The following is a 21,651-nucleotide window of genomic DNA, read 5'->3' on the forward strand; positions in this document are numbered from 1 at the left end:
CGCCTCCATTCCTCCTTGGATCTGTCAGAAGAAGCCTGTGAGGAGGAGATATGAGCCATATGGAATGTATTCTGATGATGATGCCAACAGTGATGCCTCAAGTGTTTGCTCTGAGCGTTCATACGGCTCGAGGAATGGTGGCATTCCTCACTATCTGCGACAGACTGAAGATGTAGCAGAAGTTCTCAACCACTGTGCTAGTTCAAACTGGTCAGAAAGGAAAGAAGGGCTTCTGGGCCTGCAAAATTTACTTAAGAGCCAAAGAACACTGAGGTAAGGACACAAGGCCGAGAGTGAGAGCCACAAGGATTTAAAGGGATTCACACAGTCATTTTATGAAGTCCTTACAAATTTCTTGTAGTGAAGGCCAGTACTGAAGGTTCTAATGACTTAAGACACAGTCTTTGCCTTTCAGAAACTTCCAAGTATCTGGCAAATATTATAGGATTTGTTAGGTGCATAGAAAATTGGGTTCACTTAACATGTGCATTTGTCCATTAGATGCTACTATTTGAGAAGTCTTGTTACCATTTGCAATTCAAGTAAAGAAAAAGAAAACAATGCTGCAAGTTAGTGTGGTGATTCCTCTTTAAAGTTTGGGATAAAATGGCAAAAGTCTCATCGGTAGTGGTGGGCTCACACCTCTAATCCTAGTTACTCAGGAAGCTTAGATCTGAGGATTGCAGTTTGAAGCCAGCAGGGGCAGGAAAGTCTCTGAGACTCTTATCTCCAATTTACGCCCCCAAAACAACAAACAAACCCAAAGCTGCAAGTGTAGCTGTGGCTCAAGTGATAGAACTGTATGTAGCCTTAAGCAGAAAAGCTCAGGGACAGTGCCCCGGCCCTGAGCTCAAGCCCTAGCATATGAGGAGATATGTCACTTATAAATTGCAGAGCAAACAAATATTTTTTAAAATAGTAACAGCATTGTCTTTAGAATTACCTTTTTTCTTTGTTTCTGTATTTCATATATTTTCCAAAATCAGTACATATTATACAAAAATGTAATGTTTATGGCATATGTCACCAGAACTAAGCCATTATTGGCATACTATTATATCTCTCTGAGGAAAGAAGAAGAAACTCTTCATTAAATAAGACTGTGAGCATATCTTTGATTACAAGAAGAATCTCAATTTACAGTGATATTAAATCATGAAAGAAGTTGTGAGTGGGAATTGAGAAATGAGCATTGTAGAGTCCATGAATGTACTGTATTGTGTTCTTTAGACATTATTTGGATCAGTTTTTAGACTGTCCAGAGTTGTGGCTATGGGTGCAAGTCCCTCCTGGTTCTATGTGGCTAGGTGAACACTGGCAAACAAATTGGCTGTGCTCCAAATGTGGCTCTTCAGTCCTAATCTACTGCATGTATATCCTCACCTTTCCCTAAACTATTCCACTCTGTCCATGAAGATGGTATCAGAGGATTTGCCATACACCTTCTGATATATAAGTATCATGTGACACTCCAGTGATCTCTCAGAAACAAAGATAATTTGTTATGATTGTTGTTCATGCTGCTGGTACCAACTGAGTACCCATTGAATGGGCTCTAGAAACCTGCTGGTCTCATTGGTCTCATCTAAACTGCAGTTAGCATTACTGAAGGATTATTGAACCAATTGTCTTCATCTACAAAGGGAGGGAGGGAAATTACTCCAGGTGTGCCTGGGGGAAGAACAGACCCTTCTTTCCAGCCTGCACATGCAAAGGGGCTTTGGGGTACAGTCAGTGGTGCAGTCACAGGAGTGGGGAAAGGCAGAGGCCAACACTGTGCATCAAGGGTTTGCTTGGTTCCAGGCCTACCAGTAGATAGGATACGTTGTATATCTTCTTCAGCCTTCCTGACAGTTGTGAGGTGTGCTGCATGGCCTAAAGTCCAACCTTAAAAAGGAATCTTAAAGATGGTTCTGTATGTTCCTTTGTAACAAAATTGAGATGAGTCCTGGTCTCTCTGACCTGAAACACATGTGTTTTCTGGTTTATCCATTGCCTTTCATTGCCATAGCTGGAGAATAGACCTGGGGTGAAGGGGTTTTGGCTCATGCCTTGTCAATTGTAGCTGAACAAGTTGTTCTCTAGATCTCATTGACCTCATAAAATAAGAGCAAATGTATGATTTCATGTTCTTCACTGTGAGTCAAATATGATAATTGTGGGCTCTCTCTCTCTAGACTTCCCCTTGCTTGGGGGGGAAGGGGTTTGTCCGCCCCTTCCTGGGTGGTCCATTACCGCTCATGAGGGAGCGATGGCCACGGGTAGCCTCGGTGGCGTGTGGTCGCAGGGTGCCCCAAAGCCGCCAAGAACGACACGGGCACGAGAGTCCCTGCAGAAAACCTCTAGGGCTTCTGTTTATTCAAATGAGGAACCTCCCAGATATACTCCAAAGGCGGGCACAAGAGAGGGGCCCCTGATTGGTCACAAGGAGCTGTCCCTCAAGTGATGTCAGACTTCCTTCTCTTCAGGTTAAAGACAGGAAGGGGAGGGACAGGCTGAGGTCAGCTGTGGCCCCTTAAAGGTGCAGCTGACCCCAACAGATAATTACTTTGTAAAATTACTTTTACATAAATACAAACTCGGTAAAGTTCATATAGTTGACTAAAAAGGATTATTATAAAGCAAAGCTATAACTAACTGCAGTGGTGACTTACTAAATTTTAATTTTATTAATTTCCATATATTTCCTCTAGTCGAGTAGAGTTAAAGAGATTATGTGAGATTTTCACCCGAATGTTCGCTGACCCCCATAGCAAGGTAAGTCTGTAATAATGCCTTACTCAGATTCCCTTCTGCATGCCTGTGTGACGTGTGTGATATACTGCCCAAGAATGAGAACAGAGTCCCACAGTGCACCAGTGTGTTTTTAACATCTCTCAAAAACTGAAGTTCTTGGGAACTCACAGGGCCATAAATTTGAAGTTAAGCAAGTGTTTACATGGTGAAAATCACTCTGCAAACACTTCTAGGTGTCTGCTTTTAGCCAAACTGTGGACAAGGTGCTAGAATGTACATTTTTAAAATAATCATAGCAGTGAAAGTTATTTTTGTATCCCATGTAAATTTGTTCTCACAGGACAAGATAGAAAATTTGAATATATAATATATATATGTATTATTGGTTATTTCTCCAAATAAATTTTTCTGTTCTCAAGAACTTGCAAGATGGTGCTCACTTAGCTAGCTAGTGTCCTTTCTCCTGGGAGTCTGGGGGGACATTGAGCCTGCGAACTGCTTTTCAGTTAATCTCTGCTTGAGGAGAAAACACTGATAAGTTTCGGACAAGGACCTTCCTAGGGACAGTGCTGAGAAAGGAATTCTTTACAAAAGTTTCTGGGACTTGGGAAGTCTTTCTGGACTGTTAGATGTGTTTAGAAAAATAATTCAAGAGAGATGAAAACATAAAATTAAAGACAGAAATAAAAGTGTGGAAATTGGTAGAACCTTAAATCAGCAGAAACAGATCTTAAATGCTGACATGCCTGATTAATTATATTATACTAAAGTTTTTCTAGTAAGGATGGTCTGAGTCTTACTTCTGGAAAGAAATTTGATGACCAGAATCTGGCTAGTTATTATCATTTTGTTTTTTTTTCTTACCCTTGCTTCCTCATTGAAATTGCCCTTGAAGTATCAAACATTTATCCACCATCCAGCCATCCTTCTTTCCATCCTCCCATGTATTCATTCTTCCTTCCTTTTATCAATCATACATAAAAAAGAGTCTCTGCCTTTCAAGATACTTGCAGACGTGTAGGGAAATAAAGGCAGGATACCTCAACTTTACCCCCCCCTCAACATTCAGTTTGGCATGTCATAAAATACTTATTAAACCCCTTTCAGAAAGGATAGCATTAATCTTCATAAAACCCCAAAAGAAGCTGAGATGAAAGCCTTGTAGATAAATGAAGTTATAAACCTCAAGATTTTTCTCTACGGTAATGCTAAAAGCAATACAATTTAAAGCACAATACAATTACTAAGAGTTATACCATTAAGGGTTATTAGATGGTTTTGAAACATTGATGAAATTTCTGTTACCTATTACCTCTAGATTGCTGATTCAGAAGCAGAATGTGAGGATAAAGAAGGAAATTTGTTTCCATCAGAAGGCTCTTGTCCAGTGAGTTTGGAGGTCTCAGTTTAGTTAATATTTGCTAGTTACCCATGAGCTAAGCCAGGAATAAATACTCCAGCCAGAGTTTCTTGACTTTTCTCCTGAGCTGCCTCACTGGAGACCCCTGGTGGTGAACAATTGCTCTGCCAGAGCTGAGGAGGTGTTGGAGGCGGGGTTGACCTAGTGCCATACACCTCATTAACATGATAGGGGAACACAGTTAACTTCCTGAGATTGTTCCTGACCTACTCTGTTTAGGAATATGCTTCACCTTAGAAAGCAGTAATGATTACACAGCAACACAAATAAGTGAATTGTCAGTCTCTTATCTTAAAATTTGTGTATGTGTGTGTGCTGGTACTGAGGCTTGAACCTCAGGGTTTCAAGCCCTTGCTTGGAATTTTTAAACTCATGACTGGTGCATTAACCACTTGAGCCATGCCTCCAGTTCTGGCTCTCCCCGCCCCCCCTCTAATTAATTGGAGAAAAGAATCTCTCAAATTTATCTGCCCAGGTTAGCTTTCAACCACGACTTTCAGATCTAAGTCTTCTGAGTAGCTAGGACTGTAGGCACCCAACTCCCTATAATCTTTTATAACTCCACAATACTTGAAATTGGCACATATCAGAACAGCTGTCAAAATGAAAAGTATCAGCCCTGCAATAGTAAATAGGATTTTTCTCACCCTTAATTAGTATTTGTTGAATGCTACATAATGAGCAAGAATAGTGTATAATTAGGACAATTAGGAGTGTGTGTCTCTGTTTTTGTCTCTTTCTCTTTTCCCCCTCTCTGTCGCTGTCTTTCTGTCTTCTTCTTCATCTCTCTCCCTTTCAAGTAAAAAAATTTCAAGATTAAACTCATAAAAGCTAATATCTCTCCATACTGACTTACAGGTTTATATTGAGGGAGGAGAGACTTGTTTTTATCAGTTTGTAGCCTTCTCAGGATTTTTTAAGAAACTTCATGAAAATGGTATTAATTCACTTTGGACTAACATGGAATTTGTTTTGTTGCATGGCCTGGGTTGCTGTGGAATTCACAACAGAGAGTAAGTGCCACTCTTTTTCCTTTATCTGTTTTCTGCAATGCATTTATTAGCCTTCTGAGATGTGAGCTGTTTTTCTGCGATGTGGGAGCCATTGTTAGCAATGTTAACCTAATTGATGAGAATCTGGGCAACACCAGCATGGGCATTTTTAATATTTTCTATACTCTGGGAGGAATTGTGAATTAAATATGTGTAACTTCTTTTGTATCCAGGTTTTTAGTATGTTTTTGGAGACTCTTGTGGATTTTATAATAATACATAAGGATGACTTGCAAGACTGGCTTTTTGTTCTTCTCACACAACTGCTTAAGAAAATGGGAGCAGATTTACTGGGATCTGTGCAGGCAAAAGTTCAGAAGGCTTTGGATGTCACAAGGTATGACTTGAGGGGCTAAGTCATTTTGGTATTATCAGACTGCAATCTGAGCTGGCTTGGGATTATCTTGTGTTACTCATGGTCTTTGCCATCACTCACATCCCTTTACTTCCACTCACTTTCCGTGTCCTCTTGTTGACATCCAATTCAGAAGATGAAATACCTGTGTTTTTGAGTGGATATTATAAAACAAATGTAAGACTTTGAAAACTAATTCTCTTTCCTCTATAAAACATTTAGACAACAATGAGAATATTTGTTTACATCTTCCTGAAGGTCTGAGTATTTTAATATTTCAGTTTCTTATAAGTCACCCTGGCAATTCATGATGCATGACATAGAAATTCTGTTGATCTAGAAACTGCCTTTAAATTGACTGTTCCTTGGCTCACAGATACATTATACATCAAAGCAGTTGTAACCTTTCTGGCTGTTATGAAAAAAAAAAGGCCACTGAGGCTTAGAGAAGTTTAAGAGCTCTGTGCTGTTTCTCAGAAACCTCTGCTGTGTTGGCTGTGCATTTGTAACCCCTCAGTCTGCAAAAGTTAGAATACATGATGTCAGAAGGTACTTTATGGGGCTATCTTAATTGTGATTGAGTATAAGATAGAGGGGAATGTGTCCGATTATTGCATCTTTAAAGGAACAAACAATGACTCTTAGTCAGAAAATTATCAAGGCAGTAACTTGTAAGACCCAAATATTATGAATTGGAATAATACTAGGTATCACAGAAGTGTTCATAGTGAAGGGACTCAAAGGTGAAGGGTTTTTATTTTGGCAGGAGGACGAGTACTAGAGCTTAAACTCAGGGCCTTTGCACTGTCCCTTAGCTTTTCTGATTGAAGCTAGCATTTCTACCACCTGAGCCACAGCTTTTTGGTGGTTAATTGAAGATAAAATTCTCAACATATATTCCTTCCCAGGCTGGCTTTGAACTATGATTGTCCTATCTCAGCCTCTCGAGTAGCTACTATTACAGGTACAAGCTACCAAGTGCCCAGCAAAATTCATTTTTTGTCAGTAAAAAGCAGATACTGCCTTGATTTGCCCAGGGTCACATGGGTATAACTAGCACTCTGGGAACTAAAATCCTGGATTGTTAGCATTGTTCCTTTATCTCCCTCTGTGAAGATAGGTTGCTATGTAGGCTATGTCCTTCCCTGCTGTGCACGGGGTAGATGGTGCTAGCACCTTCACTTACTTACCTGCCTTGCCCTCATCCCTGTGAGTGTGGCCACTGCATGCCTCTGAGTACCATGCACACTTTTGACCCCCTGCTCTCTGATACCAGTGGTTTTCTTTTGTCTCTGACCCTTTCAACCTGTATAATTTGTACAGTTATAGAATACTGTTCTTCAGATTTTCAAAGAATTCATAGTAGCATACTACATTTGTAATAAGGCTTCCAAACCATGCTTTCTTTGGATAACTGAGTTTACAAATTAGGGAATATTACTGACCACCAGACAATAATAGACTTAACCCTATAATTTGAGGCCAGGCTGACAAAGGGAGGGTTACTGATCCATGGCCAGCTGTGGCCATGTTGGGTGTGGACTCATTAGCACCTGACCTTTCAAAATATGATCTGATTTACAGATTTGAACAGAACATTTGGCGATATTTCTATTATGCTATGAAAGAACCAAATGAAATATATGAGCCAGACTTGACCCAAAGATGTTTTGACTAACATGAATTTATCAATCACAATGTCCCTTTTTTATTAGGAATGGGGGAAATTTTTAAGATTTTGCTTCTAGATTTGGGTGATTCAGGTTTATACTTGTACAGTTGAGTTTGGAGATGTTATAGCTCAGTAATGGATCACTTGCCTAGCATACACAAAGTCCTAGGTTTTTATCCCAAGTGCTACAAAGGACAAAAGGAAGAAAAAAATATAGCTGTGTCCTCCTATTTGGTTTTCTGGGTGCTCTTTCCTTCAAGAATCTTATTCTCTGGACAGGACAGAGAGATTAAATGGGATGAACATTGTAAGGAAGAGAAATAGAGCAGGTAAGATTGATCAGGAGATACTGTATGCATGCATGGAAATATCACAGAGAAACTGCCCCTTGCAAAACAATGCAAGCTAATAAAAATAATCCTTTAAAAAAAAAAGAATCTTTACCCCAATAGATTTTGTCTGAGTTCCTATGATATTTTCTTATTGCTGCTTTCTCTCAGTAGCTGAGATGGGTGGCTGTTTAAGCTTAGCAATGATGGCCACACTGCTCCTTCACAGTTTCTAGAATGAGATGCTAATCTGTTTCCCTGCTGAAAAGGATGCTATTGTGTCAGGTTTACCTGAGCACAAGATGCTAAGGATGGAACGTAGGGCTTTAAACATGCTGGCCAAATCTTTGATTTCTTCATCAGTCTTATGATAATATGTATTATTTGCTTCATGTCATAGATATAAATCTGCATCCTCATTATACTTACTCATTTTACTGTACTCTGTCAATTAGAAAAGGCCTCTGAGACATTTTAAAGAATGCAGTGTGATTACCTGGAGTGTATTGTATTAGATTCTTATGCTATATTATCTTTCCTGTTAATGCGGAAGTCCCATCACCTTTATCCATATGGAGTTCCACTGTGGAATATTAAAGTAGTCACAGTAATTTCCATATTTTAAGGGAGAGAGCACTGAACAGTGGTTACAATAAATGGAATCAATTACAGAAGGAAGTGGCTCAAGAGCATGGGCTCAGACAGGCACTGGTGGCTTATACCTGTAATCTTAGCTACTCAGGAGGCTGAGATCTGAGGACCATGATTTTAAGCCAGCCCGAGCAGAAAAGTTTATGGGACTTAACTCCAATACCCACCCACCCAAAATCACAAGTAGAGCTATGGCTTAAGTGTCAAGTGGTAGAGTGCTAGCTTTGAGTAAAATGGCCAGGAACAGCACTTAGATCTTGAGGTCAAGCACCAGTACTGACATGGGGGAGATGCCTAGGGCCCTGAGCTTCTGTGTATGAGTTGTAGCTAAATAGAGAATTTTCTGGAACTGAGCATTGCATAGGCATTCCAATGTGGTGACTATACAAGAGTTACCACAACAAGAAGGACGCACAGTTAGCTTAAGCAGGGTCATTTGTAGCAGCCTAGTCAGGTTATAAACATAAAACCTAAGTATGAGAAGCATGCGTGTATATAAGCAGTGTTTAGAAAGGCAGTTGGAGGGAAGAGGTAGATTTCCAGAAGGACAGACAGAATATCAGTGTTCCTTAAGTTCACTGTTTAATCTTCATTTCTACAATGGCTTTGCAGAGTACTTTCTCTTTTTTTGAAGATACTTTATTATTTTATTTATTTATTTTTTTGCCAGTCCTGGGTCATGGACTCAGAGCCTGAGCACTGTCACTGGCTTCTTTTTGCTCAAGGCTAGCACTCTACCACTTCTGGCTTTTTCTATATATGTGGTTGCTGAGAACCCAGGATTTCATGTATGCGAAGCAAGCACTCTACCACTAGGCCACATTCCCAGCCCCTGCAGAGTACTTTCAATGTGTGCTTGGAAGAGTTTTCATTTTCTAATTTTTAAAATAAACATTATCAATTGAGTATTTGTATAAAATGAAAAGTGGTGTTTCAAACAATATAGAATTTTATGTATACTAATCTGCAATATCATATTGTTTTGTATAAGTGAATTTCTTTTAAAAGTACCTTTTTTTTTAAACCTAGGGACTCCTTTCCATTTGATCAACAATTTAACATTTTGATGAGATTTATTGTGGATCAAACTCAAACTCCAAACCTCAAGGTCAGTATTTGTCATTATCATTCAAGCTCTGTAACTCCTAACTTACTTCAAATTTACTTTTTAATAGTTTATCTTGAGCTCTCATGGAAAATTCTTCTTTGAGCATTTCTGTTAAATTCTGTGGACACATGCCTATTTCTCCTTTTTAGAACCTTGTAGTGGAGTTGCTGGCACATTGGTAGGCATGGATTTAATATTTTAGAAACTAAAAATACTTGTGCCATATTATAATTCTACCAGCAATATATGAGACCTCTAGTTACTCCACATCCTCACCTATACTGGGCATTATAGTCAGTAATTAAACCAAGAGAATGAAGATATACTCTATACTCTGATGTGCTGAGAGTGGTATCTTACTGAAATGTCTCTTTACTATTAACATTCTCTCAGATGTAAAAAAAATCACAAGCTTGGATTTGTGTGATCATGTTCATGGTCTTTCTTTGATCATTAACTTGTGTTGAGGTTCTGGGTCTAAAAAATAATAGCCCTTTGTTCCTGAAGGCAATTGACCTGGAGGTGTGGTTCACTGGAAGAGCACCTGCCTGGCAGACTCAAACTCCTCTAAGTTTAAACCCTAGTACCGTCTTTAAAAAATGTGGGGGGGGGGGCGGCTGTGGGGGCTGTGGGTGTGTGTGAATATATGAAGTTGTTAGGGGTAAGTTGGGGCAGAGCAGGAGGTGGAAATTCTGCCTCACCTGGATCTGCCCAAAATGCATAACAGAATTACTGTAGACATGAACTTGCCCTCCTGGTCAATGACATAACTGCCTGTAAGTGTCTTGCTACATAGATGATGGGTAGATTTCATTTCATGTGATATAAACCACTTCAGAGGGGAGGCTTCCTCTGAATGGTGTCTACTCTTCTCTGATCACCAGCTAAAAGTTCTTTTCCAATATTAATGAAATATACTTAGCATTTATAATCATTGGATCTTTTAGGTCAAAGTTGCAATCCTGAAATACATTGAATCTCTGGCTAGACAGATGGATCCAACAGATTTTGTAAACTCAAGTGAGACAAGACTTGCTGTTTCTAGAATCATAACGTGGACAACAGAACCAAAGAGTTCAGACGTGAGAAAGGTATGTCTGAAAGAGATAAGGTAGGATTGCGTACTGTTTCTTAGGCCTGTGTTAGAAAAAGAAATTCATTTAGAAACTTGAACTCTACTCCACCCAGCCCCAGAAGACATTTTAACTCGTTTTCTGCAAAAACTAAGACTGCTTTCTCACCTGTTCTGTGGTTTCCAGAAGGGGTCATAGTTTTTTTCAGGCATCTACTTTATCTGTTTTGTGATATGAAAGCACTAGTGGTTTAATGTCTTCAGTGAAGATATTAATAACATACTCTGAAGGTAGAATTGCAGATCCACTGGACTCTGCTCACTGTGGGGTGCCTAGGAGTAAAATGTAGTTGAAAAGTTAGATGCACGGTAACAGATTCTTGACTTTAAGAAAAGCACAAAACCTAACCACACACTTGAGAGCATGTTCCCTCTGATTTGGGAAGCAGGGTGGTATTTGGATAGAAATTAAATTTTTGAGACACCCAATACCAGCCTTATTTCTTACGTTAGTTTATTAGATGAAAAGAAATAACTACTTTCTTCTGAAATGGCATATTGACATATGACATGGTAGAACACAGGCTACTTTTACTTTTCTTACTAGGTAGGTTATCATTAGGGATTCGTTAATACATTAAGTGAGCCTCTGACATACAGGCGTGTAGCAAGTGGGAATTCATACTGGTTTGCTGTACCAACGTTTACTCCCTCCCTGTCAGCATTATGTTCTATGCTTGGGTTGCATACATGTGGCTGCTGTGGACTTTAACTTATGTAAAAAAGCCTTAGCAGGTACTCGTGGCTCTCACCTGTAATCCTAGATACTCAGGAAGATGAGGAGAAGATCTGAGGATCATGGTTTGAAGCCAGCCCAGGCAGGAAAGTTCATGAGACTCTTACCTCCAATTAATAACCAAAAAGCCAGAAGTAGAGCTGTGGCTCAAGTGGTAGAGACTACTAGCCTTGAACAAAAGAAGCTGGGACAGCACCTAGACCCCAAGTTCAAGCCCCAGGGCTGACAGACACAGAGCCATACCTTTCATATTCTCTCTTTCTCTTTCTCTTTTGCTTTCTCTTTCGCTTTCTCTCTCTCTCTCTGTCTCTCTCTTTCCCTTTCCCTTTCTTTTCCCTCCCTCCCTCTTTCCCTCCCTCCCTCCCTTTCTCTCTCTCTTTCTCTCGCTCTCCATCTATCTATCTATCTATCTATCTATCTATCTATCTATCTATCTATCTATCTATCTATCTAAATAAATAAAATCCCCATCACCTCTCCTCTTTTCTCTCTGTCTCTCCTCTCTTTCTGGTTTTCTTTTGAGGTATCACTGTGTAGCTCAGGGTAGCTTCAGACTCAACATTGTTCTTCCTCAGCCTCCCCCCTGCTAGGGATTATAAGCATATGCCACCATGTCTAACTAGCTTTCTTATGTTTAAAAGCCAAAGTTATCAGTTCTACCTTCAGATCAGAAGTATGCAATGTGGATTGTGCTTCCACAGCCATCCCTACTAGTAGAGCCTGCATGGGGCAGAATAGAAAATGTTGACCACCTAACCCAGACAGAAAATGAGAATGGAGACATGATCCCAAATGATAGTTAACAAGGCTGGTGCATGTCCACATAGGAAAGGACAATGAAGCTCTAAGGGAGGTCAAACAAGAGAGCTGAAGAGTGAGCCGAAAAGATTTTTTTTTTGGAAGTGCCATGATCTATTTAATTCACATATCTGTTTATAGATTTCTGTCAGAAAAAATAAGAGCAAGCCTTTTAAAAACACTCATTTAAGATCATTACCCTAAAAAAAGGATTGTTATCTTAATGGGAATAATACTTTTGTAAAATACTCCAATGTTTACCAAAGAAATTTAATTGGCAGTCTTGAAGCAATATACCAGTTTAGGATTTAGAAGATACAGTAGTAGCATTTGGATGATTTTGTTGGGCTTAAAAATCAGAAACATACATTTATGTTGTAATTTTCAAAATCACAGCATGAACCAATAAGTTGTTAGCTTTCTATTGTTAGGTATAGCAAATATGTGTACTAGTCTGCTTTATCATTATGTAACAAAATAGCCAACACAGGTTATTTAGGAAAAGAAGAGTTTATTTAGCTCACAGTTTTAAGAGGCTCAAGGGCAGAGTGCTGGCACTAGCTCAGTTCTAGTTTAGGGCATTGTGGCAGAAACACTGCCATGGAAGAGTCTTCACTGCAAAACAGGATATTGAAGCAGCTATGGTCCTGTGGTTCATTCCCAAAGACCTAAGGATCTTTCATCATGAAAGAACAATGGAGGGGAATTATCAAGCCACACTCAAATCATAGCATTATGTGTACATGCGTTTTTTCTTTTTTCTTTTTTTGGCCAGTCCTGGGGCTTGGACTCAGGGCCTGAGCACTGTCCCTGGCTTCTTTTTGCTCAAGTCTAGCACTCTGCCACTTGAGCCACAGCGCCACTTCTGGCCATTTTCTGTATATGTGGTGCTGGGGAATTGAACCCAGGGCTTCATGTATACTAGGCAAGCACTCTTGCCACTAGGCCATATCCTCAGCCCCATATGTGCTTTTTCATAGAATCTGGCTTAAGTCTCCCTGACCAAACTAAATGTGTTTTAGATTTGTCTGTTACACAAATGGGGCCTTTTGATAAACAATTTAACTTTGTTCATAGACATTAGAAAATTTGAAATACAATTTAACTATCCTTTTCCAATATGGAAAGTAGATACAGCAAACCAATATGAATTCCCACTTGTTACATGCCTGTAGTATGTCAGAGGCTGACTGAATGTCTTACATACAGTAGGCTCTTCTTTCCTTGAATTATTCATCACGAAGCTTCAAAACCACTTGAGCCACAGCTCTACTTCTGGCTTTTTGTTTAGTTAAATTGGAGATAAGAGTCTCATGGACTTTATCTGGGCTGGCCTCAAACTGCAACCCTCAGATCTCATCCTCCTGAGAAGCTAGGATTATAGGTTTGAGCCACTGGTACCTGGCTCCTGGCTGATTCTTTAATTCACAGAACTGAGAACTGTTCATTTGCACCCTTTCCATGGGACTGAACCTGAAGACATGTAGACTGCTGATGTAGTTGACCTAGTTACTACAAATTCTCTTGATGTATGTCCAGTTTAGCTCCTCGATGTCTTCAGGAGTAGGCCTGGCCTCACTGTTCTCTAGTGTCTTCCACACACAGTACCTAGAGTTCCATGCTGCCTTTCAACGTGGTCTTGTGGTTTGGACTCTGTGACCCTTAGCAGTTTTCCTTCAGACTGACAGTACCTCCCCTTTTCTGTCTGTTGTCAGCTCAATGCACACTTTCTGGAGGTTAAAACTCCTCCCTAAGCATAAATGAGCAGCTTGGGGGAAAAATAGTAGTCCACATTGATGAAGATGAGCTGTATCTGGGAATAGTGAATAAACCAGTGTTCCTGAAGCAGAGAGTTTGAGGAAGTTGAACATTTGGATTTACTTTCCTTCCATGCTCAGCAGAACCTGGAGGAACATAGTAGGTGCTACTGTGTATCTTGAGTGTCCCCCAAAGGCCCATGTATTGAGGACTTGGTCCCCAATTTGTGGTGAACCTTGAAAAGGTAGGGCCTGGTCAGAGGAAACTAGGTTATTATGGGTATTTCCCATGAGGAAATTTGGCGGTTCAAGCCCCTTCCTCTCTGTCTTTGCCTCCAGGCTGCCATGAGATGAGCAGGCTCCCTCTTCTCTGTGTTCCCTCCACTGATGCACTGTGTGCCACAGGCCCAGAGCAGCTGGGCCAGGTGACCACAGACTAAAGCCTCTGAAGCCATGAGCCAAAATAATCCTTGCTTCCTTTTAAGTTATTTATTTGGAATGTTTTACCATGATGACACAAACTATGACACAAATTATGACGCAAACAGTAGGCATCTTGTAAAATAGTAATCAATAAACAAATTAATGATAAACACCCACAAGAAAATTATCTCATTTCAAATGAAGTTTTAAAGCCACTAATATAAAAAGTATAGTTACAAAAGTTCTCTTTTGCCTTCAATATTAGTTTTCTGTCCCATAACAACACAGACCTGGCTGCTTAGAGCAGTACATGTACTATAAGCCAGTGGCCATGCTTATAATGGGAGGCTGAGATTGAGAAGATTGCTGATAGAGGCCAATGCAGACAGAACAGTTTGCAAGACCCCTTCCTCAATCAATAGCTGACACAGTGGTGTCAGTGTCATCTTTGTTACAACAAGAGCTCAGCAGGAAATGAGACCCTATCTCAGGAATAACCAGAGCAAACAAAATAAACAGGGGAAAAAAGTGACATGGTAAGTAGAATATCTGCTAGCTAGCTTGAGGCTCTGGGTTCAAAGCACTTAAGTCATTGTGTATTGTGTGTTTTGTCTGTAAAGTGTAGATAACAGTACTTTCCCTAAGCATTACTGGGAGCATTAATTATAATGCAACAGGTGCAGAGATACATATGACTTCGTTGTTGATGCTCCTGCTGTTATTTGAGAATTTGTTTTAGTTTTGCTGTTCTTTGTGGAACTAATTGAGTATCAGGGTTTTGTTTTTTTTAAACAGCACTAAACATCTATGTGATATATCCAAAGGTGATCTATCAAAGAGAATGTGATAATGGTAACTTTTTTTTCCCATAAAGCTTTGGACTTTTTTTTTTCCTGTGCTGGGGATGGAATCCAGGTCTTTTGTACATGCTAAACAAGTATTCTATGACTATGCCACATCTGCAGGTGTTTTTGACACAGTGTCTCACTATGTACTTTAAGCTGGCCACAAACTTGCTATTTCCCTGCCTCCTCTCGCATTGCTAGAAATATTAACTGTATATTTGTACCTTAGGATCTATAATGCCTGTATGCTGGCTTATTTTGCTTTGCTAAGGCATTGGTGCCTTAGAATTCCAAGGAGGCATTCACAATTATTAAGTGAATTCCTTAGCCCCCAAACGTTTTGAGAAATGTGAGAAAATAAGGCATAACAAAGAAACTTAGGGAAGTATAAAAATGTTGACCAGGACTGGGAATATGGCCTAGTGGCAGGAGTGCTTGCCTCGTATACATGAAGCCCTGGCTTCGATTCCTTGGCACCATATATATAGAAAAGGCCAGAAGTGGCACTGTGGCTCAAGTGCAGAGTGCTATCCTTGAGCAAAAAGAAGCCAGGGACAGTGCTCAGGCCCTGAGTTCAAGCCCTGGGACTGGGGGGAAAAATGTTGACCATAGCAGAAAAAGTTTATTTATGGACAGATGAAATTTCAAAATGACTTGTGGGGACAGTACTGGGTTTGAACTCAGAGCCTTCCACTTACTATGTAATGCAGGCAAAAGGACTGAGCCGTGAGCCGTGCCTTTAGCTCTTTTTTCTGCTGCTTTTCTCTCTCTCTCTCTCACACACACACACACACTCACACACACACTTACATATATATGCATGTGCATATATATATATATATATATATATATATATATGTATTTTTTTGAGATAGGAATGTGTGCCCTGAGCCCATGGTTCACATATGTTAGGCTCACTGTAGTAGTAATAGTAAGTACATATCACTGTGTCTACCTCTAGATTGAGAAAATGGGTCTTTTGGCCTTTTTCTTTTTTCCTTCATGCCCAAGCTAGTCTTGAACCACAGTCCTCCTGATCTCAGACTCCCAAGTAGCTATGATTGCAGGTATGAGCCACCAGCTCTTGACATTACTTTTTCTAAATATAATTTCTGATTATATATAGATAGAGGCAATCAGAAAGCTTGGGTTTGTATCAACAAAGATTTTAATCCATTTCAAAGATTTGGTTGGAAGTTTGATTCCCTTTCAAATCTCATTCTGACTTTGTACCTCGTTACGTAAAAAACCCTTCCTTCAAGGAAGGATTATTATTGAGTAAAGGACCTAGGAAACAATTTTGTTGCATCATCTTCTTGTTCCTGACTTTTGGCTTACATGCCACCACTGTTAAGTAGCCATGCACATTCTCAGCAGCAGCCATCCTTGGTTAACACACAGTCCTCCCTTTTCCTGTTCACCAGTCAGCACTGCAGCGTGTTCGAGCAGGGGAGGACATCCCTGCTAGGGCACCCTCCACCTGCTCTGGGCCTGCACAAGGAAATTTGGAGGAAAATTGTAAACAGGTAGATCAAAAACTATGTACTAATTTCAACCAACACACCTCACCATTTGCACTTTAGATTAATAATACCAGTTTCCCTTGTGAAACATGGGAAGGCTTGGAAGAAACCTGAAATTAATGCAATTCTGTGTGACTGACTGCGTGTGTGTCAGTGTTGGTGTTATGATACAGTTTATGATTAACCACCTTCCCACTGGAATGATTGTGTTGAGTGTAAACCACCACCAGATTTTAATGGTTTCTTTTTGTTTTTTGTTTGTTTGCTTTTGCCAGTCTTGGGATTTGGACTCAGGGCCTAAGCATTGTCACTGGCTTCTTTTTGCTCAAGGCTAGCACTCTACCACTTGAGCCACAGTACTACTTCTGCCTTTTTCTACATATGTGGTGCTGAGGAATTGAATCTAGGGCTTCATGTATACTAGGCAAGCACTCTACCACTAGGCCATATTCCCAGCCCCCTTAATGGAATAGGGAACTCGCTGAACATTTCAGGATACCTTGTCTTTGGTGATTTGGTGAAGCAGCTTTAATGACAGTCTTAAAAGGGAACAGTAAGAATTGCTTAGTAAATTACAAAACTCTGCATTTCCTTTCAAATTTTAAGTTTCCACATGTCAACACTAGCGCATTTGTCAAAGTTTTATTTAAGTGAAGAAGGCTCTCCTGCTGTAAGTTGTATACCTTTTTATACCTTTAATGCAGTTGCTGGCCTTGGGAGCTCTCTTCAGATAGTCACAATGAGACTTGAAAACCCTTTTATCCTACCCCACTGCCATATTGTACTAGAAAGTTGTGAATGAGAATAATTTCCCTTTAAGCTGCCCATTGACCTTTAGATCACCCAAGAATTGCTCATAAGAAGAGATCCTGCCTCCGTTTGAGATCAGAGTGCTGTGTATGGTAGATACAAAAGCAATGGCTTTTTCCATTTCAAACATGAACTGAGCCCCATCCTTTTATAAAGGTATTTATTTAGCCAGTTCCATATCTGGAATGATTCTTTGGAGATAAGGTCTGGCTATCTAGCCCACACTGCCCTAGAACTGCCTACCTATGTAGCCCAGGATGGCCTCAAACTTGAAATCCTCCTGCTTTAGCCTCTTTCTATGAGATCATATTGGTGGTAGTGATAGATCTAATCTACATATCTTCCTTCTTGGATTCTAATAGTTTGATTTCTCAGTAACTCAGAGGCTATAGATAAAATACTTTAGGGCCAAACAAGCTCATCCTTTATAAAACTTGGATGTAAAATCTTTTTTAAAAGGATGTACTTGAACATAGGCAGTACTGGGTTGAACTCAAGGCCTGCTAGGCAGGCGCTCTTATCACTTGAGCTCTGTCCTTGTCCTGATTTTGCTTTAGTTCTTTTTCAAATAGGGTCTTGTGCTTATGCCTGGACTGGTATGTGTGGTGACCTTCTGTTTCTACTTCCCATGTAGCTGGGATGACCGGCATGTACCAGTGCATCTAGCTATTGTTAGTTAAGACGAGGACTCACTAATTTTTCCCCTAGGCTGGCCTTGAATCATAACCCTCTCAATCTTTGTCTTGAGTAGTTAGGATTACAATGAACCACCATGTCTGATAGCGTTTGAAAAAAATGTAAAAAGTAATAATTTTTTTGTAAAGTATATAGTTGTGTAAATGTATTTGTCCAGCCAGTTATAGTTTCAAATTCTGTGCTTTCTGGATTCTTATTAAACATTAAATTAAACATTAGGATTATTGAGAAAAATCTCGGTGAGTGAGAAATTAAAAGTTAGTGGGTCAGTATCATATACTTTCCTTTTCCCCATGTCATTACTTTACACAGTTGCAAGGCCCACTGTCCTGCAACCTTTCTTATTAAAAGATCTTGCTAGTTTTATAATTTGCTTCATGAAAAACTTCAGTTTGTGTAACATATCATTCTGGGAAGAAATAGAATCTTTTAAATAAAGACAGTAGCACATTTTGCACACATACGCGTGCACATCAGTACACTGTTTTAAGAACGTAGCATTATGTTTTATAATTTTCAAAATGCCATGCTTTATCCACAAGTGTTAAGACACACATTGCTTTCTTGTTAAATGGGCAGACCATGAGGCTAGAGTCTTGTCTTCATCTGTCTTTTTGTCATGTAATTCTTCCTGCATGTGGTTTTTCTAACATCTAATGAAATGGTTTTTAAAGTTTCTTTGCATGATTTTTGGAAGTTGTTCTGTTACACAAATCATCTTATCAGTACATTAAATTGGTCATGAAATAGATTTTCCTTCCGTTTATAATGTAGATGTTTCAATAATGAAATACTGAAAAGTATGTATTAGTCCACTCAATAACGATTTTTTTCCAATGTCATAAAAGTATGCTGACCCTGCCATTTAATTTGGAAGAAAGGCTAGTGACTGTATTTGGAGATCGATCAAGGGAAAAACAATGTGCTTTTTGCCCCATACTTTTCTCAATGATGCTTTTGAAATGCTAAAAAATAAAATTTTTAAAATTCCATACTGAATGTCTGTCTACCAATACTTTTTAATTTGGGTTTTTTAATGGTTTCCCCTCCCCCATGAGCAGTAATAGTAGCTATGTCCTAACTGGACCAAGCATGATTTTTTAACATTACAAAAGCATTGAGACATATTGTAATGTTTACTTCATTCTGGGGAAGCACATTTTTGTAATATTCCACATTATGGAAAAACATTCCTAAGTCATTACTACAATTTTATAAATTACAGTCTTTTAAAGGACTTATATTTTTAAGTAAAAATGAAAGATGACTTCACAGAAATAGGTTTTTTTTATATATCTTTTCCTTTCTCTTGACTCTTAGAAACTAGTAAGAAATGCCAATTTGTATTTATTGAATTTTTCTTTGGGCTTAGCTTTTGTAAATTAAAACCATAACATTTAATTCCTAGGATGTTGTTTTTTAGGCTCGATTGCCTACTGCTAATCCAGAGTCATAAAGAAGCTGCCTACTGGAGTGTCCCTTGCCAACTCTTGTTCCAACTCATTGCCGTCCCTACCTGCAGCTTCACTACGAAGGGTCCTGCAGTGTGTTGTCTTAGTTAATAAAGAATAAAATGCTCCCCAAAAGGCAGAAGAGCACGTTTTTTAAGCTTACACCATCAAGTATCCAGTTTGCTTCCCCAATCTCTCTTCTTGGTTCAAAGAGTAAAAATAGAAGCTTTTCAAATGTACTTAAATACTTTTTCCAGTTTTGTTTTGTTTTTGGTGGTACTGGGGTTTGAACTCAGGACCACATGCTTGCACGGCTTTTTTACTTGGCTGTCACTCTACCATCTGAGCCACACTTCCAGCCCTGGTTTGTTTGTTTTGCTGGTTATTTTGGAGATGGAGTTTCAAGGACTTTTCTGCTTGGGTTGTCCTCTTCCTTCCATCCTCTGGATCTTTGCTTCCTAAGTAGCTAGGATTGCAAGCGTGAGCCAGAGTTGAACAACTCTTTATAGGTTTCTTAGTAAAGCAGTATGGAGTGAAGAAAAGCAATTTTTTCAGGTGATCTAAAAGCAGCATCTTTAGAAGCTGTGTCTTTCCAGGGTTCTAAGTTTTTCTTAAAACTTAGAGCTACCATTAAGTTTTTTTTTTTTAATTTTATTTTGATTTTATCTTCCTTCCTTGTACCAAAAAAAAAAAAAACCCAGGGTTTGTTACTAGTGTGTTGTGGGAACCCAAGACCCAGGGGAGTAAAGTGGAGCCAGGCTTGTTTTCATGATGAAGCCAAGCTATTTGTGGCTGATATTATTTTCCCTAGATTTCATATATGCAAAATGTTTTCTTTGTAAAACATGAATGTTCTGAGCAAGATTTGCTAATGTATTAATTGTCGTTTCTTTTCCTAGGCTGCACAGATTGTGCTAATCTCCCTGTTTGAGTTGAACACGCCTGAATTTACCATGTTACTTGGTGCCTTGCCAAAAACATTCCAGGATGGTGCCACCAAACTCCTGCATAACCACCTCAAGAACTCTAGTAACACCAGTGTGGTGAGTGTTCTGGCTGCAGTTGGTACCTCTGTGTTGGTTATGACCTCTGTGTCCTTTACGCAGCCCTGGCACTGCTGGGATAGCCAGCATACCAAAGATGGCCAGTTTGATTCAGGTTGTTCAGTCAGTTAAGTATATACTAGATCATTTGATTATTCATTCATTTGATACTGCCTTATTTTTTAATACTATAAAGATGTCATGCTCAATAGTGCCTGTCCCTCTAGCACAGCTGACCAGTTATTCAGCTTCAGACAGTTATCCACATTTGGTTTATATGCATGTAACATTGGCCTAGTGGACAGAAAGGTACTGGTGGCACACAACTGTAATCCTAGCTACTTGAAGACTGAGATCTGAGGATTGTGATTCACAGCCAGCCCAGGAAGAAAAATTTTTTAAGATACTATTTCCAATTAACCACGATTAATCTAGAAGTAGATTGAGTTCAAACCCCAGTACTGGCATTTGTATGCGCGCGCGCACACACACACACACACACACACACACACACACACACACGCTTATATTAATGACTTGTTGGAGGAGGGGAGGAACAAAATATTATAATGCATACATTCTGGGTACATGTGGGTTAATTGATCAAGGAAAGAATAGAGTTGTATTCTGTACAAAGCCACTGGGTAATGTTGCTTACTCTGCCTTTGCACCAGGGATCTCCAAGCAATACAATTGGCAGAACACCTTCCCGACATCACAGCAGCAGGACCAGCCCCCTAACCTCACCCACCAACTGTTCCCATGGGGGACTGTCTCCCAGGTAAGCTCACTACCACTGAAGTGGAAAAACTGAAGTACCAATGTCTGTGAGCCCGTTTCTAGGTTTTCACCCTAAGAATGATACCAACAAAGATACTCAGAATCAAAGGACTATAGATTCCAGCCTCATTCAGTTGTAATTAATCTTGGGATTAACGTCTATTGTGAAATGAGTTGTTTGTACTGATTGTTCTTTTTGGTTCTTCTAGCTCCAAATATTCTAGGACCTTACAAAATTTAAAACAGGCTCTCAGTGTGGTGGTGTTCACCTATAATCCCAGCACTTGGAAGTCAAAAAAGATAGGATTGCAGTTGAAACCTAGGCTGTTCAAGT

At 39.6% G+C, this 21,651-nt stretch overlaps 1 protein-coding gene across 13 annotated transcripts in view; it reads left to right on the plus strand.

The window, feature by feature from the left end:
* Clasp1 (cytoplasmic linker associated protein 1) overlaps positions 1-21,651 on the plus strand; it is a 252,343-nt gene that overhangs the window by 192,086 nt on the left and 38,606 nt on the right. For 10 of the 13 annotated variants that reach the window (XM_048368821.1, XM_048368809.1, XM_048368815.1 and 7 more), the window contains 8 exons: positions 29-273; positions 2,694-2,757; positions 5,167-5,169; positions 5,382-5,545; positions 9,245-9,323; positions 10,271-10,414; positions 20,394-20,537; positions 21,212-21,318. In XM_048368821.1, the coding sequence (XP_048224778.1) occupies positions 29-273; positions 2,694-2,757; positions 5,167-5,169; positions 5,382-5,545; positions 9,245-9,323; positions 10,271-10,414; positions 20,394-20,537; positions 21,212-21,318 (950 nt within the window). The remainder of the gene's footprint in view (positions 1-28; positions 274-2,693; positions 2,758-5,166; positions 5,170-5,381; positions 5,546-9,244; positions 9,324-10,270; positions 10,415-20,393; positions 20,538-21,211; positions 21,319-21,651) is intronic. The other 3 variants (XM_048368810.1, XM_048368813.1, XM_048368814.1) reach the window with 1 other exon arrangement.

The sequence above is a fragment of the Perognathus longimembris genome, chromosome 20 (assembly GCF_023159225.1).
Source record: "Perognathus longimembris pacificus isolate PPM17 chromosome 20, ASM2315922v1, whole genome shotgun sequence".
Classification (NCBI taxonomy): Eukaryota; Metazoa; Chordata; class Mammalia; order Rodentia; family Heteromyidae; genus Perognathus; species Perognathus longimembris.